The sequence below is a fragment of the Balaenoptera musculus genome, chromosome 15 (genome assembly GCF_009873245.2).
Source record: "Balaenoptera musculus isolate JJ_BM4_2016_0621 chromosome 15, mBalMus1.pri.v3, whole genome shotgun sequence".
In the NCBI taxonomy this organism is placed as follows: Eukaryota; Metazoa; Chordata; class Mammalia; order Artiodactyla; family Balaenopteridae; genus Balaenoptera; species Balaenoptera musculus.
In genome coordinates, this window is record NC_045799.1 from 13,934,966 (window position 1) to 13,951,584 (window position 16,619).

At 42.9% G+C, this 16,619-nt stretch overlaps 1 protein-coding gene across 2 annotated transcripts in view; it reads right to left on the reverse strand.

The window, feature by feature from the left end:
* The window catches only part of EYA2 (EYA transcriptional coactivator and phosphatase 2), a 259,292-nt gene that overhangs the window by 172,723 nt on the left and 69,950 nt on the right, over positions 1 to 16,619 (reverse strand). For both annotated transcript variants that reach the window (XM_036827587.1, XM_036827586.1), the window contains exon 2: positions 6,659 to 6,777. In XM_036827587.1, coding sequence (XP_036683482.1) covers positions 6,659 to 6,767 — 109 coding nt within the window. In that variant the 5' untranslated portion in view covers positions 6,768 to 6,777. The remainder of the gene's footprint in view (positions 1 to 6,658; positions 6,778 to 16,619) is intronic.

Sequence of the window (16,619 nt, forward strand, 5' to 3'; positions counted from 1 at the left end):
TTTGCAAAATGTGTCTGCATTTCAAAAGAAAAATTTTTTTTCTCGATTCAGTTTTGCTTTCTTAGTTCCATAACTTTTTCCCTCCTCCTTCCAGAAGATGGGATACAATTCAAATCCAAATTTCCCTTAAATAGTAATGAACGATAGCTTATATTTCTCAAGTGGTTCCTACAAGCCAGGGACTCTGCTAAGGACTACATGGGTCTTATCTCTTCTATTCCCCATAACAACTCAACGAGGAAGTTGTTCTCTCTACTTTATAGATATGGAAAATGAGGCAAGGGGAAGTTAAAGAAACTTTACTAAGGATTCAAAGGCAATATCAATCTGAAGTTATCTGTGGTTCCTAAAGGTTACTCTATTCATCCACCACCCACCTATCACCCATCCATCTACCTACCCAACCATCCACCCAAGGTCCATCCACTCACCCACCCACTCGCCCACCTACCCAACCATAAATAATTTTTAAGGACCTACCATGAGCCAGGCACTGAGCTGTCTGCTAATTAGGAACAGAAATTTAAATACATATGTAGGAATAAAAAATTGTCTTTGTCCTGGAGGAATTCACCACCTAGAGCAATGGTTCTCAACCTTGGGTGCACAGTACTGGGTGCCTCGGATTCTCAACGACTGCGCCACCAGGGAAGCCCCATTTGGAGAGCTTTAAAAAAATTTCATTGCCTGGGTCACTCTTCTGACCAATTAAATCAGACTCTGGGGGTAAGATCTGGACATTAGCATTAAATTTTTTAAAAAAACTTCCCAGGAGAGTCCAATGTGCAGACAGGTTTAAAACCAGCCCTGGAGGCTAGTTCTCAAAGTTTGGTCCCTGGACTGGCAACATCAGTGTTGTCTGGGAATTGTTAGAAATGCAAATTCGGGCTTCCCTGGTGGCGCAGTGGTTGAGAATCCGCCTGCCAATGCAGGGGACACGGGTTCGAGCCCTGGTCTGGGAAGATCCCACATGCTGCAGAGCAACTCGGCCCATGAGCCACAACTACTGAGCCTGCGCGTCTGGAGCCTGTGCTCCGCAACAAGAGAGGCCACGATAGTGAGAGGCCCGCGCACCGCGACGAAGAGTGGCCCCCGCTTGCCGCAACTAGAGGAAGCCCTAGCACAGAAACGAAGACCCAACATAGCAATCAATCAATCAATCAATCAATCAATAAATCTTTAAAAAAAAAAAAAGAGCATATACTCCCAACTAATATAGAACATATGGAAATTAAAAAAAAAAAAAAAAAAAAAAGAAATGCAAATTCTTGGACCCCACCACAAACCATTACAGAATCAGAATTGCTGGGGATGGGGCTCTGCAACCGGTGTGCCAAAAGAACTTGCAAGGTGGTTTTGATGCACAAGAGAATTTGAGACATAAATATACATACTTAAATTATAGAAATATACGTTTACACATATGTAATGCATAGAGAAAGTCTTCCATAACAGGAACACAAAACAGTGGTTACTGCTGGGGAGGGGAGGTGACGACTAAGATTGGGTGGATGTGGTAAAGGGGGATTTGACCTAATGTTCAAGCTTTTATAAGGATCGTGTATTTATGTGTTACCTGGTGACCAGAAATTGGATTGTCTTGAAAAAAAAAAAAGAGGAAAGGGAGGGTGCTGCAGGCAGGGGACACAGCATGTGTTAAGGCTGTGAGATGTCATACCACAGGGGGCTCACAGAGGGTAGCACTCATTCAATCACCCTGTCCTATAGTCCTGCAGAGTGCTCTGTCTTCTGTCTTCATTCCTTCCACAAGTATTTCTTTTTTTTTTTTTAATATGGCAAGTATCATTTTTAAAAATTGAAGTATAGTTGATTTACAATGTTTCAGGTGTACAGCAAAGTGATTCATACATATATATTCTTTCTCAGATTCTTTTCCATTATAGGTTGTTACAAGATATTGAGTATAGTTCTCTGTGCTATACAGTAGGTCCTTGTTATTTATGTATTTTATATACAGTAGTGTGTATCAGTTAATTCCAAACTCCTAATTTATCCCCACCCCCCTCCCCCTTTGGTAACCATACGTTTGTTTTCTATCGACAAGTATTTCTTAAGTACCTACTATGCGTCATGCCTTGTTCTCAGTGGTCAAGATACGTAGGCATAAAGTGGGCAAGATCTGCCTTCAGAGAACTTACATTCTGGTGGGGGGAGGCAGACAAACAGCAAGTGAATAAACACGTAACTTCCAGCAGAGAGTGGGAATATGAAGAAAATATTAAACAAACCAAATACCGTGACTGAATGTTCTGTTGGCTCTCCCCTCAAACCTGATCCAGAATCTGACCTGTTCTCACCACTCCATCACTACCACCCCATCTAAGCCACCTTGGCCTCTCACTTGGGTTACTGTAACACCTTCGTTGCTACCTGGGCTCCCATTCTGCCCCCACCCGCAGTCTGTTCTCATGTGCAGCCTGAGGGAGCCTGTCAATCTGTAGATCAGATTGTCCCTCATCTGGTCCCAACCGCACCCCTCCGCCACGGCTCCCATCTCACTCAGGGTAGAAGCCAAGTCCCTCCAATGGCTCACAAAGTCCAGCATGGTCTGACCCTGGGTATCTCTCTGACCTCAGCTCCCCGTCACTGGCCCCTCGCTCACTGGGCTCCAGCCACACCAGCCTTCCTATTGCTTCTCACGTGCTCTGGAACCGCTGCTGCCTCAGGACCTTTGCATTTGCTATCTTCTCTGCTCCTAAGGCTCTTCTTCCCTGTGACCAAGAAGTGCCCGTCCACACCTCCTTCAGGTCTTTATTCAAGTGTTACCTTCCCAGTGACATCATTTCTAGCCACCCTAACAAAAACTGCAACCCCATATCGCTGCATTTCGCATCCCACCCTGCTTTCCCCCCCTAGTACATATCACCATGCAACATGCTATATATTTTGATATATATATATTTTATGTGTGTGTGTGTGTGTGTGTGTGTGTGTGTATAAAACATGCTATATATCTATTGTTGTCATCAGACTCTTGCCCTGCCAGCACCCTAGGTAGGGCTCCAAGAGGCAGGGGTTTTGTGTTGTCTTCCTAGTACTTAAAACAATGCTGGGCACGTGTTTGAGTGAACATTTGTTGAATGAATGAATGAATGAATGAACAAATGATTACTTTTGATAGGAAAGACCTCTCTGATGAGAACTGAAGGATGAGGGGATGGTCCTGCAGAGATGGGGGGAAGCCTGGTCCAGGTAGAGGAACAGCAAGTGCAAAGGCCCTGATGGCAGGATCACGCTTGTGAGTTAGAGCAAAAGAAATAAGGCCAGGGGCTGGGTCCAGTGAGCAGAGGTGACGGGGTAGAGATGAGTCTGAGAGGCTGGCAGGGACAGGCAAGTAGGGCCCACTTGGGGACTTCCCTGGTGGCACAGTGGTTAAGAATCCGCCTGCCAATGCAGGGGACATGGGTTCGAGCCCTGGTCCGGGAAGATCCCACATGCCGTGGAGCTACTAAGCCCGTGTGCCGCAACTACTGAGCCTGTGCTCTAGAGCCCACGAGCCACAACTACTGAGCCCACATGCCACAACTACTGAAGCCCGTGCGCCTAGAGCCTGTGCTCCGCAACAAGAGAAGCCACTGCAACGAGAAGCCCGCGCACCGCAATGAAGAGTAGCCCCTGCTCACCACAACTAGAGAAAGCCCGCGCGCAGCAACGAAGACCCAATGCAGCCAAAAATAAAAAAAAAAAAAAAAAAGTAGAGCCTACTTGGCCAAGGGGAAGGAATTTAGATCTTATTCTATACTTTTTTAAAACACCAAGTCCTCTCCATATTTTAAGTCATTTTATCCTCCCATCAACTCTATGAGGTTGGTGGCATAATTATTCCATTTAACAGAAGAGGCAAATGAGCCCCCAAGAGGTTAGGCCACTAGACCAGGGACTTACAACTGGTAGGAGGCAGAGCCAGAAATGCAAAGGGAGCCACCGGGGGGCTTTTGGGGTCCACGTTCCCCCCACCCCAGAGCCCCCCCGAGTGTAGGCCTCATGCCTCATGGCTACTGGGGTCCTCCTTGGACCTGGACCCTTGCAGTCACTCAATAACTTTCACTCTGTAACAGAAGGAAGGGCCCAGGAGGAGGGAGACCAGAGGCCAGGCAGGAAGGGCAGCTGAGTCTGGCACTTGAGGCCACAACTAGGGTGGAATGTCTCCTGCAGAGTCCTGGAGCTCACCGCCCATGTCAACAATCAAGAGAAAGAAACGTGTGTGTGTGTGGGGGGGGGGGGGAGAGGGGGAGAGAGGGAGAGAGGGAGAGAGAGAGAGAGAGAGAGAGAGAGAGAGAGAGAGAGAGAGAGAGAGAGAGAGAGACCTGACCCTGCCAGCCCCTGCCTGCTCTGAATTTGGAAGCAACCTCTTTCTGCCCCATTGCTCACCCGCAAAGCCTTCGCCTTGGCCTCAGATTGCCCCAGGGCAGTAAAGGGTACAGACAGCTCCAAGTCACAAAAAGGAGACAGACAATGTGTTTGTGGGTGCCACCACTGTGCGGGATGGACATCTGGGGTCTGCAGACCCTTAAGATCTTTGCAGAAAGTGATTATTGACTTTAGATGTGAGGACTCTGGAGCCAGAGTGCCTGGGTCTGATTCCTGGCCCTGCCACAAGTTGTATGACTTTAAGCTGGTTACTCAACTCCCCAAGCCTCAACTTCCACATCCGTGAAATGGGCTCATAGCCTAATAGGGGTGTAATAATTACATGAGAAACAGTACAGTGTACTGATTAGGAAAACAGACTTTGGAGTCAGACTACCTAGGTTCAAATTTTGGCTGTCGCTTAACTGTCATCTCAGACAAGTTACTTAGCCTCTCTGTGCCTCAGTTTCCTCATCTGTAAAACGAGTATTCATTTCTTAGAGTTGCAGACACTAAAGAGTTAATACATTTTAATGCCTGACACATAGCAGGTGCCAAGAGTTTGCTTTGACAGTGATGGAGGAGGAGGAGAATTAATTTCAATTTCTATTGCTCTGAATAGTGCCTGGGACAAAGTAGGTGCTCACAAAAAATGAAGGACAAGAGGAAGTGGCAGGCACTCATCTTCTTGACAGCTGCCCCTCAGCTCCTACTAGTGGAAGCCAGGTGGGAACACGGGCCCAGCACTTCTAAAGAATTCGGCATCTCAAGAGAAACTAGAAATCCAGATATTTACGTGAGTTCTCCCAATTTTTACAAGTTCACTTTTATTTAAAGCACAGTATAAACCAAACAAAGACATACCTGAGGGCCAGGCTTGGCAGCCAGTTTGCAATCATGGTTTTGAGTTCCCTGTGGCTATTTGATTCAATGGGATAATAAGTTTATTTACCATGCCCCCAAGGTGTGCCAGGCGCTTTACATAACATCACCCCATTTGATCCTTGCAGTAAGCATCCTATGAAGTGGTCATGATTCTGCCCCCATTTGGCAGGTGAGAAAGTTGAGGCTCAGGAAGGTTAAACAATTTGCCCAAGATCATTTGGCTGGGAAGCAGTGGGGTTGAGAGTCAGCCTGGGATCTTCCTCCCTCGGCAGTCTATGCCTTTTCCTGTCTCTACTGGCTCTGAAATGAAGAGTCTGTAGTTGACTGGTGCCTTCACTCAGAAGGAAAAGGATGACTGTCTTTGAACAGGGCTCAATAAATTATCTCAAACTCTAAAAGAACCCAGGGTGGCTTACACAGATGCTCCAAAGGACCAGGAGGAATGAGGGTGTGCTGGTCACAGGAGCCCAGACCCTCTTGATGGTATTTTTAGCAGGGCTGTTCCAGCTTCATGACCAGCACACAAGACATTATTACTGCTATCTTGGTGACGGCAGTAATTATTCCCAAGAGCCTGGAGTTGCTTAAAAGCAAATTCCTTCTGATGCTATATTCAACTAGACTCACGTCTCTTTGGTTTTCCATGACAATTACATAGCACTGTGCCCCCATGAGCTGGCATCAAACACAGACAGTGAAGGAGAGACAGCTGGGAGTTTCGGAACACCAACAGCAAATCCCAAAGCTGCTCAAACAAAGGGTTAAGCCCAATGGTTAAACATAATAGCTTAATGCCTTTCGCTAAGTAACTCTGCGCTCTACCAGGAAGGCTGACAGATCCCAAACAGTGCAAACAATAGCTGGAATTGTCTAGCGAAAACTAGTCTGACTGCATCATTTGCCAATAGTTTTTTAAACAGCTTAACTCTCCTCTGCTTCCTTGACTGCAACCCAACCTGAAAGCAAAAGGCAGATGAGTTCTTGTCCCAACGTCAAACCCCCATAAACAAGACGCCTGTGCTTGGATGTGGCGATGGCAAGAGAGAACTCAGAGGTCCAGCCCCAGAGCCTGCAGGGCATGCCTGGGGCCTGGGCCTGGAATACACCCCAAACCGACTAGCGTCTATGGAGGTGTCAGCATTTCCTGGAACTGGAGACCGAGACAGGATGTTCAGAACAGGAACGAGCACACTTTTACCTCTAATGACTAGACAAAATTGTTAGCAACATATGCGAAAGTTTTGGTCCGGAGTCAACAATCTAATTGGGTGGGAGGAGAAATTGTCATAACGACAGTACTTGTGAGAGGATGTGTGCCGAAGGCTATCAGTCCCTTACCATATTCTGTGGGGCGAGCAGGGATCACCACAGGGCCCACCAAAACGCACACCAGGAGCCCTACCTTCTATGTCACTCAGAGTCCAGACATCAGCGTCGGCACAGTTAACCTTCAGTTTACCCGGACGATCGCTGTTTACAGTAAGGCTGGGAGAGATCACTAGTTCTAGCATTTCCTTGTACCTGAAAGAAAACAAAGGGAAATATAATTTATTCATTAATTATGCATGCTTACTAATGATTCCTATTTCTTTCCCTAGGAGTATAAATATTAAAGCTGATTACCTAAACCCAGCCATCTTATAAATTCTACATCATAAAAATTCACTAAACTTTCCATCAAAGGGAAATGAGGAATTGAAATGAAGTACTTGCTCCCCTCTGGAGAATACACCCACTTGATTAAAACTTTCCCCTCCTTCCCATTGTATTTTGTCATTAGAAAAATTTTATTTGGGTCTCTTTTAAATGTCATCTGAATGAGCTGGAGCGAGCCAGGGAGACTTTCCAGTAGAGGAAGGGAGAAACGGGTAGAGAGGGAGTGGATTGGGTTCCTAAAGGCCAGAGGCATGAAGAGAAGGTGGAGTTGACTGTAGTTAAGAGAGAATGGACATGGTGTTACACGGTGTCACCTGTACAGATGGACAAGGGCTCAAAAGGTGTCATCGATACTTAAAAAGTCCCTCTAGGCAGCAGAGCCCCACAGCCCAGCACCGCGGTCCCTACCAAGAAAGAACACACTAGCTCCTGAATTACCCATGATCTTGATAAATGCTATTGGGGGCAGGAGTAGGAAAGAATAGGGACAAGTCTCCTGGGTCATTCTCTTTTTTCACTGAAAACTTTTCCAACTCTTGTGCTATGTCAGTACTTATTCCTCCTAAATTCCTACCCACTGTGGTCAAGGAATGAGGTTTCTTTTTTTTTAAAATTTATTTTATTGAAATATAGTTGATTTACAATGTTGCATCAACTTCTGCTGCACAGCAAAGTGATTCAGTTATCTATATCTATCTATCTATCTATCTATCTATCTATCTATCTATCTATCTATCTATATACACACATTCTTTTTCATATTCTTTTCCATTATGGTTTATCACAGGATATTAAATATAGTTTAATATTAATATAATTTAATATTTAATAGACTGACAATAGAACCTTGTTGTTTATCCATTCTATGTATAGTACTTTGCATCTGCTAATCCCAAACTCCCAATCCCTCCCTCCCCCATGGCAACCACAAGTCTGTTCTCTATGGCTGTGAGTCTGTTTCTAAAAGATACATGCACCCCAACGTTCACTGCAGCACTGTTTACAATAGCCAAGACATGGAAACAACCTAAATGTCCATCAACAGATGAATGGATAAAGAAGATGTGGTACATATATACAATGGAATACTACTCAGCCATAAAAAAGAATGAAATAGTGCCATTTGCAGCAACATGGATGGACCTAGAGATTATCATTCTAAGTGAAGTAAGTCAGAAAGAGAAAGACAAATACCATATGATGTCACTTATATAGGGAGTGAGGTCTCTGGTTAACATGCACAACATCAGACATGGTGATTTTCAAAGGACTAAACTACAACCAATAACGTGTGCCACTGATTCAAGTTGCCCTCAGCAAAAGGTTAAGTTTAATCACTGCAAATCAGTATCTAAGGTCATCCTTGGCAGGATATGTTTATCACCGTCCTAACAGAACACAGTGTACCGATTGATGGCGACATGGTTATAAACTCAGATTCCACTGTAAAACGGTTGTGGATTCAAATTCCATTTCACTACTCAGTACCTTGACCAAGTTACCAAACTGCTCTAAGTCAAAAGTTTTCTCATTTGGACAGTGGGGATTATCAGTATCTCCCTAACAAGGTCATGGTGAAGATGACAAGAGATGAGACCTGTAAAGAAAGGACTTAGCAGGCAGCAACCTAAATGTCCATTTACTACCATAGGAATGAAGAATACAGGCAGAATGGTCACACAATGGAATACAATAGAGCAGTGAAAAAGACTGCTCTGGAGCTCCACTCAGCACCATGGACAGACTGCCAAACAAAGTGCCAGGCAATGAGACAGAAGGGTACCCAAGGTATGATACCATTTCTGTGAAATTCAAAATATACAAATCAATATTATACACTATTTAGGGATACAGACATAAGCAATAAAAAGATAACAGTATGTATAGGAATGATAGACATCCATTTCAAGAGAATGGTTAGCTAGGGATCATTGGGGGATGCAATTTGGGGAGAGGTACCCTGGGGCTTCAACTGTGCAACAATGTCGTTCAGAGGTTGACACAAACTCTGGCCCATCCAAATCCAGCTTAGCATCTGTTTTTGTGTGACCCATGAACCAAGAATGGCTTTCACATTTTTAAATGGTTGAACAAAATCCTAAGAAGGATAACATTTCATGGCCTGCGAAAATTATGTGAAATTCAAATTTCAGTGTCCATTAGTAAAGTTTTCTCGGAACACAGCCCTGCTTGGTGGTTTACTGTATCATTCTTGGCTACTTTCACGTTGCAACTTCTGAGTAAAGTAGTTGCCATAGAGACCTGCAAAGCTGAAAATATTTCATATCTGGCAGAAAAAGTTTGCTACCCCCTGTTTTTGAGTCTATACGCAAGGTGGTGGGCGTACTGCGGTCAGAGGGTTACTCTTCATCTCTGTGTCTGAAACACTTAATTTTTAACAAAGAAAGAAATCACTTATCCCAGGACTTGCATATAGGAAGTACTTTATACATAGTTTTTAATCAGATGAGAAAATTCCACACAAATCAGCTTCCAGTGTTGAAGTCTTTATGTTAGCTGATGAACATTTGGGTCCTAAGTGTTCCCATGTATACATGGGTTTTCTCTTTCCCCAAATGCCACAAGGCACTCCAGAAAGAGGCCTTGGTATCTCTTTCCTTTAATATGTCAAAACATATTGTATGGAGCTTGGCAAATAGCAGACATTGAACCTATTGTCTGACTGTAGCTGCCAGAAATTTGCATTTTATCCAAACTCACTCCCTTCATCTTTTTGGGTATATGCAAATAACTGAAGGTTCAAAAATAAACAACGTTGTAAAAAATTACATTGGTCTCTAAACATCCAGACACTATGAGTATGGGTATTAAAGGCAGCAAATTGTTAGCTAAATGACCAAATCCAGTTAAAAATAAAACGAATTGTTTTTCCTCCTCCTCAGGGTTTAAAAATATTTGAAGTATTTGCCAATATTTAAAAAACAAGGCGATTTCACATAAAAATCTAGAGTTTCAGCTTCTCTTGAAGAATGGAAGAATACTGACAGGTTCCTGCATGGCAACTATCAGCTGGCTGCCCAATCTGGTCAAGGCATATGAGCTCCAGTTCACCACAGTCCCCACCACTCCCTAGTGTCTTATATTTGACCCTCTTTTTCCATTTCCTTGTATTTCCTCCTGGTCTCTACAGGCCTTTGCATTTGAGCCCCATGGATTATGTGTCATCAGACAAGCCTGATGAGGAAATAAACAGCAATGTGACACTTCTGGCCTCAGTCACATAGCTTATGATTTTACTGAGTACTGCTGTCACCCTCAAGAGCAATTAGCACATCGAAATAGCATTTGTTGATGTTATAGCAGAACAAGAAGGTGTCTGTGAGTTTTAACTCTAGGACTGAGTATTGCTACTAAAGCTTTGGTGTCTTCACCAAGGACCTTGCCTAAGGTCCTTCAGGGCCAGGCCAACGTGGAAATCATCCTTATTTCCCCCATGGCACCTGATACAGGATCTTGTTCATTCTGTCATCCGATTAACATTTGTCGGAGGATGACAGGAAGGAAGCGACGGAGGAAGACAGGAACTTGGAAGGAGAGAGGGAGAGACGAAATCCATAACTGAGCAATTAGCTTCTTTAAAAAAATTTTTTAAAATTCCTATTTATTTTCATTTTACACCCCGTCCTACACAATGCCTCTAATGTATTAAATATGTAAATATGTCCCCTTGTAAATGATGCTATACTGTTTATGTGACGTGTGTGTGTGTGTGTGTTTGGCAGTGCCGTGAGGCATGTGGGATCTTAGTTCCCTGACCAGGGATCGAACCTGTGCCCCCTGTATTGGGAGTGCAGAGTCTTAACCACTGGACCGCCAGAGAAGTCCTGTAACATGTGTTTTAATTTACATGAATAGTGTTATGCATGAGACCTCATTCTGTTCATTGGGATTTTTTTTCCAGTCTGCACAATGATTTGATAATGTGTATAGATTGCTGGATGGTTACTTAGCTTGTAGCTAGAATTCCATACTGAATACCCACTCTATTGTGTTTATGCATTGCCCTAGCGATGAACGTCTAGGATGCCTTCATCTCTCAGCTACCATAAACAATGCTGCAATGAATATCTTCATTAAAAAAATATACATATATATGTAATGTGTACCTATATATGTGTGCTTACATACACACATACACATTCTTAAAACGTATAAATATTTGAGGAGGATTTCTGTGTCATTGGGTATATGTGAACTGAACTTGACCAAGTACTAGCAGATTGTTCTTTACAATTCCTGTGCTAATCCAGATTCCCACCAGTAGTGCATAAACGTTCTAATTTCATAAATTCTTGCTAACACTTGGCATTGTCCAGCTTTCTAATTTTTGCCAAACTGTTGGATGGAAAGCAATTATCTCATAGTTGTTTTAATTTTCATTTCTATGATTACTAGAGAGTTTGAGCATATATTCACATAATTGTGGGCCACAAGAGTTTCTAGGAACTGTCTATTCATATCTTTTATCCTTGCCCATTTTTCTACTGGGTTTTTCTTTTCCCCCTTTTTTGTTGATTTGCTCTATAGAGTGCCTTGTAGAGTCTAGGTATTAGTCCATTGTTGGTTTTATTTATTTTTTATTTTCTTTTTGCTGACAAAGCAAAAGACTTTATTGGAAATGGGCGCCCGGTCAGGGAGCAGTGGGGTAAGGGAACGCAGGAGAACTGCTCTCCATTGTTGGTTTTAGATGTTGTAAATTTCTTTTCTTAACCTTTCATCTGTCTGCTTTTTAAAAATATATGGTGTCTTGTAGAACAAAAAAAAAAATCTTATATATTTACCCAATAATGAATGTTTTCCCTAGATGTAGAAATGATTTCCCTAACCCCGGGATATTAAAATTTGTCTACATTTAAAACTATTGACTTGGAATTTTACCTTTTATAGTTAAACCTTTAATTAATCTGGAGTTTTCCTTTTAATATGGATTAAATTTGCATTTTCGTCCAATATTGGAGAAAATGAAAATAAGCCATTTTTCCTAATTTGTATTAAACTCTCCAATTGAATTCACCTCCCAGTTACGATGGAACGGTTTCTATTTTTGGTTCAATCTCACTATCACAATAAAAAATAAAATCTACAAAACATTGTTTTAAGGCCTTGCAGGGCAACTAAGGTAGGACTTGAGGGCCCAGTATCCCAGAGAGATGTGAGACACGTACTAAGTTAAGTCTGACCTCTACTACTTTTCACCTCAAGACATTTGCCGATTTATAAGCACAGAAGAAAAAAGAAGCAGCTTAGAGTTTTCCAGTCTCATTGAGTTGGGGAGCCAAAAACTGGACTTCAGGATACTAAGGCGGTAGGACCCAAGGAGCTAAGGTCCTAGAGATGACAACCACAGAGAAGTTAGCCTGACATTGTTGACAGTCATTACCCTCGGGGCGTTTGCCGAAACCTAAGCTGGGTGGGGTAAGAGTCAAAGAAGTCAAGCAGAAAGGGGTGGCTAAGAAGGCAAGAGATGAAGCAGAGCTTTTGGCAATCTCCCAGTACTAGGGAGACAAAATTGGAGTTCATGGCCCATCAAGGATAAGAATCCTTGGGACTTCCCTGGTGGTGCAGCGGTTAAGGCTCCCCGCTCCCAATGCAGGGGGCCTGGGTTCGATCCCTGGCCAGGGAACTAGATCCCACATGCATGCCGCAACTAAGAGTTCGCATGCCACAACTAAGGAGCCGGCTAGCCGCAATCAAGGAGTCTGCCTGCCGCAACTAAGACCTGGCACAACCAAATAAATAAATAAGTGAAATATTTTCCCAGCAATCAATGAAAAAAATGTTAAAAATTTACAAAAAAAAAGAAAAAAAAAGGATGAGAATCCTTGGTAAACACACCAGGCTTTTAATGAGACCCCTGAAAGGTCACTCCCTTGCAGTAAAGACCAACCAAATAGATCCTGTCTTGAATCATTTTAATCCCTTACCAGATCAAAGTGATTTGCCTCTACTATCACCACCTGCCAGGAGAGCAACTTTTCTTTCGGGGAAGATGTCATCTTCCAGAGTTTCCACAATTTTTCATACACAATGTTTAGCATGTACTAAAAAATTAACAGGTATGCAAGGAGACAAAGCCAAACAATCAAAAACCAAGACAAAAAAAACAAATTCATATATAAGATTCAGATATTAGAGTAACTAAACACGGACTTCCCAGCAACCTTGATAATATGATCAAGAAAAAAGATTTACAATGGACAATGTTACTAGAGAACTAGAATCCTTAAAAAAAATCAAATGGAAATGCTAAACCTGAAAAATACAATAATTGAAATTCAGAACTCAATAGAGCAGTTGAACCACAGACTGGATATAGCAGAAGAAAAGAATGAACTTGAAGATAAGTCAGTAGACACATCTCAGAAAGAAGTCTGGAAAACAGGTTTTAAAAAAAGCATAAAGGAAACCATGGGACATGGAGAAAAGGTCTAACATACATGTAATAGGGGACACAGAAGAGAGGAGAGAGAGAACAACTTAGAAACAATATTTAATGAAAAACTGACAGAAAACCTTCCAAGACTGATGAAAGACATCAAGTCAATGGAATCAAGAAGCTCTGTGAATCAGAAGCAGGATAAGTACAGAGAAAAATACTTCTGGGCATATCATAGTCAAACTATACATATGTGAGAATATATTAATATATTCAGCCAGAGGGTAAATAAAACAAATCTTTAAAGAAGGACTAATAAGACTTCTCAACAGAAATGATGGAAACTAGAAAACAATGGAATTTCACCTGCCAAGGTAGACTCCTATGTTAGCAAACAAATCCTCCAAAAATGAAGACAAAAATGAAATAAACTAAAATTAAGATTATTTGCCATTTTGTAGCAAATAGACTTGCACTACAAAAGAATACTCTGGAAGCATGAAAATTCAACAAGGGATGGAGAGTAACATAAAAGGGTCAATTCAAGAGTAGGAGAGGACTAAATGAACTTAACATGTTCTAAGGACCTTGCATTTTCCTTGAGGTGGTTACAAGTACTAATTTATAGTAAACTTTTTAAGATTTATCAAGGATGCATTCTATAATCTTTAGGGTAACTGCTTACAGAATAAAAATAATAAATGTATGCCAACTAGCTAATGGAGAAGAAAATGGAATAATAAAAATACTTGATTAATCCAAAGAAGGCAAGAAAGTAGAGAAAAAGAAACAAAGAAGAGATGGAACAAATAGAAAAAAAAGATTTAAACTTAAATTTATCAATAATTACATTTAATGCACTAGGGTCTTTGTTAGGTAACGCAAGATCTAAAATTCAAACATACCTAGAGCAGTTCAAATGCACCATCCTTTGGAGGCAAATAAATAAATATCACTAACAAAGCCAAAACAATAGAAATGTTAGACCTGGGAATTCCCTGGAGGTCCAGTGGTTAGGCCTCCGTACTCTCACTGCTGAGGGCCCGGGTTCGATCCCTGGTTGGGGAACTAAGATCCCACAAGCTGCGCAGTGCGGCAAAAAACAAACAAACAAACAAAACACAAAAAAGTAGTCCTTAAAATAAATACAATATATTAAAAAAAAAAAGTTAGTCCTCACACAGTAAACAGCACCATGAGTTAAGAACCTGACCATTGTTTTTCCTGCTGCCAGCTATAGCTTATGGGCACTGCTATCTTGTAGAAGCAAACCATTAACACCAAAGTATAGCAACATGAATAGTTCAAGACAACTCAGGGAGAAAAATCCTTCCAAAAATTCTAACCATAGCTCCCATTTCCCAAGCACCTATTACGTGCCAGGCAATTTCCTTGATTACTTTTACATTATCTCCTTTAATTCTCTCAACCACCCAGGGAGATATAATTATCAACTTCTATCTCCCAACAGGCCAACTAAACAGATTTAGGTCTGAGCAAAGCATAGGCACGAAGGAAATGCGAATCATTCCTGTTTGGTGAACTTCTCCTGTTCTGCCATGAGGATCTAAAAAAACAAGAGCTTCGTGAACTTCCCTGGAGGGGCAGTGGTTAAGAATCCGCCTGCCAATGCAGGGGATACGGGTTTGAGCCCTGGTCCGGGAAGATCCCGCATGCCGCAGAGCAACTAAGCCCATGCGCCACAACTACTGAGACTGTGCTCTAGAGCCCGCGAGCCACAACTACTGAGCCCGCGTGCTGCAACTACTGAAGCCCGCATGCCTGGAGCCCATGCTCTACAAGAGAGGCCACCAAAATGAGAAGCCCACACACCATAATGAAGAGTGGCCCCCACTCACCACAACTAGAGAAAGCCCGTGTGCAGCAACGAAGACCCAACGCAGCTAAAAATAAATAAATAAATAAAATTTAAAAATAAATAAATAAAAAGCTTGGTAAATTTCAGCGCAGGGCGAATCCTGTGTTCTTGTTTTATGGGTCGTACTGTTTCATTATTGAATTACCTGGGGCAGCAGAGGAGGGGGCGCTGATCTCTTCAGTGTTTTGAGGGCTCTGAAGGTCCCAACCTGGCCCCACTTATAGTGCTCATTTTACAGATGACAGAAATAAAAATAGCTAACACTTCAAGAGCATTTACTCTGGAGCCAGGAGCTCTTTGCATGTATTGGCTCATCTTAATCCTATGAAGTGGGTGGAGATGAGGAGACTGAGATTCAGAAAGTGAACTGCTAGTTAGTGGTAGAGCCAGGATTCACAACCAGGGGGTCTGGCTCCAGGGTCTGTGCTCTTTTTTTTTTTTTCAGGGTCTGTGCTCTTAACCACAGCTTGCGAGTAAAATTGGGTCAGAATTTGAACCCAGGATCCATCCAGATCCAACACCCACTAAGCAACCTGGTGGGAGTACCAGCTCTGTCATCTGCTACACAGGTTCAAATCCTAGCTTTGTGTCTTATGAGCTTTGTGACCTTGGGCAAGTTATTTAACTTCTCTGAGCCTCATCCAAAAAAACGGAGAAAATAATAGTACCCTCCCAGGCAGGTTATCCTGCAGATTAAGTCAGAAAAGGCATGAGTGAGCGGGTGTTCAATAAAGGGTAATTACTGACATTATTTGCATTCACACAGACAAAAGCTTGAAGCACACAGTTCATTTTATGCCAGGTCGACACTGGGAAGTGCCATGAGGACCATCTGGAAACCACTGGTTCCTACTGTGGTCTGATGGGCAGAGTTCAGTTCTCTTGAAATTTGGGGGGAGACGTCCTTTGCTTTCTCCCCCTCCTCCCCTCCTTACAATTATCTGAAATAGGAGACCAGCTTATTCTCTTTGCAGGGGAGGTTAGAGAGAAATCAGACAGTTTTAACAGAGTCTGAGGGGAGGAGAAAGACTCAGCTTCCCTTTCACGAAGGCAGGGAAAGGAAGCAAAGGCGTGGGATTCATTTACAAAAAAATTTTTGTCCTGTGTTGCACTGTTGCAAAACCCCAATACCCCTGCTGCTTCAGATCCGGGCTAGGAGGAGCGAGAAGAAAGAGGCATCCGAAAGCCCCTACCCTCTGCCTTCTCCTTAGCCTGCTGCTGCCAGTGGCTTGCCGTCATTTGTTACCCTTGTCACCACCCCTGTCCCCGGGGATGGAGAAACTCTGGGGGAGCGTGGGGCTGCTGGGGGAGCCCAAGAGATGACAGCTGGAGGGTGGGGGCTGGGGGCGACTTCAAAGGCTGGGAAGGATCAAAAGCAGATGGAGGGTCCCAGGCGGGTGGGCGGCTCACCTTTCCACACCCCCCCACCGA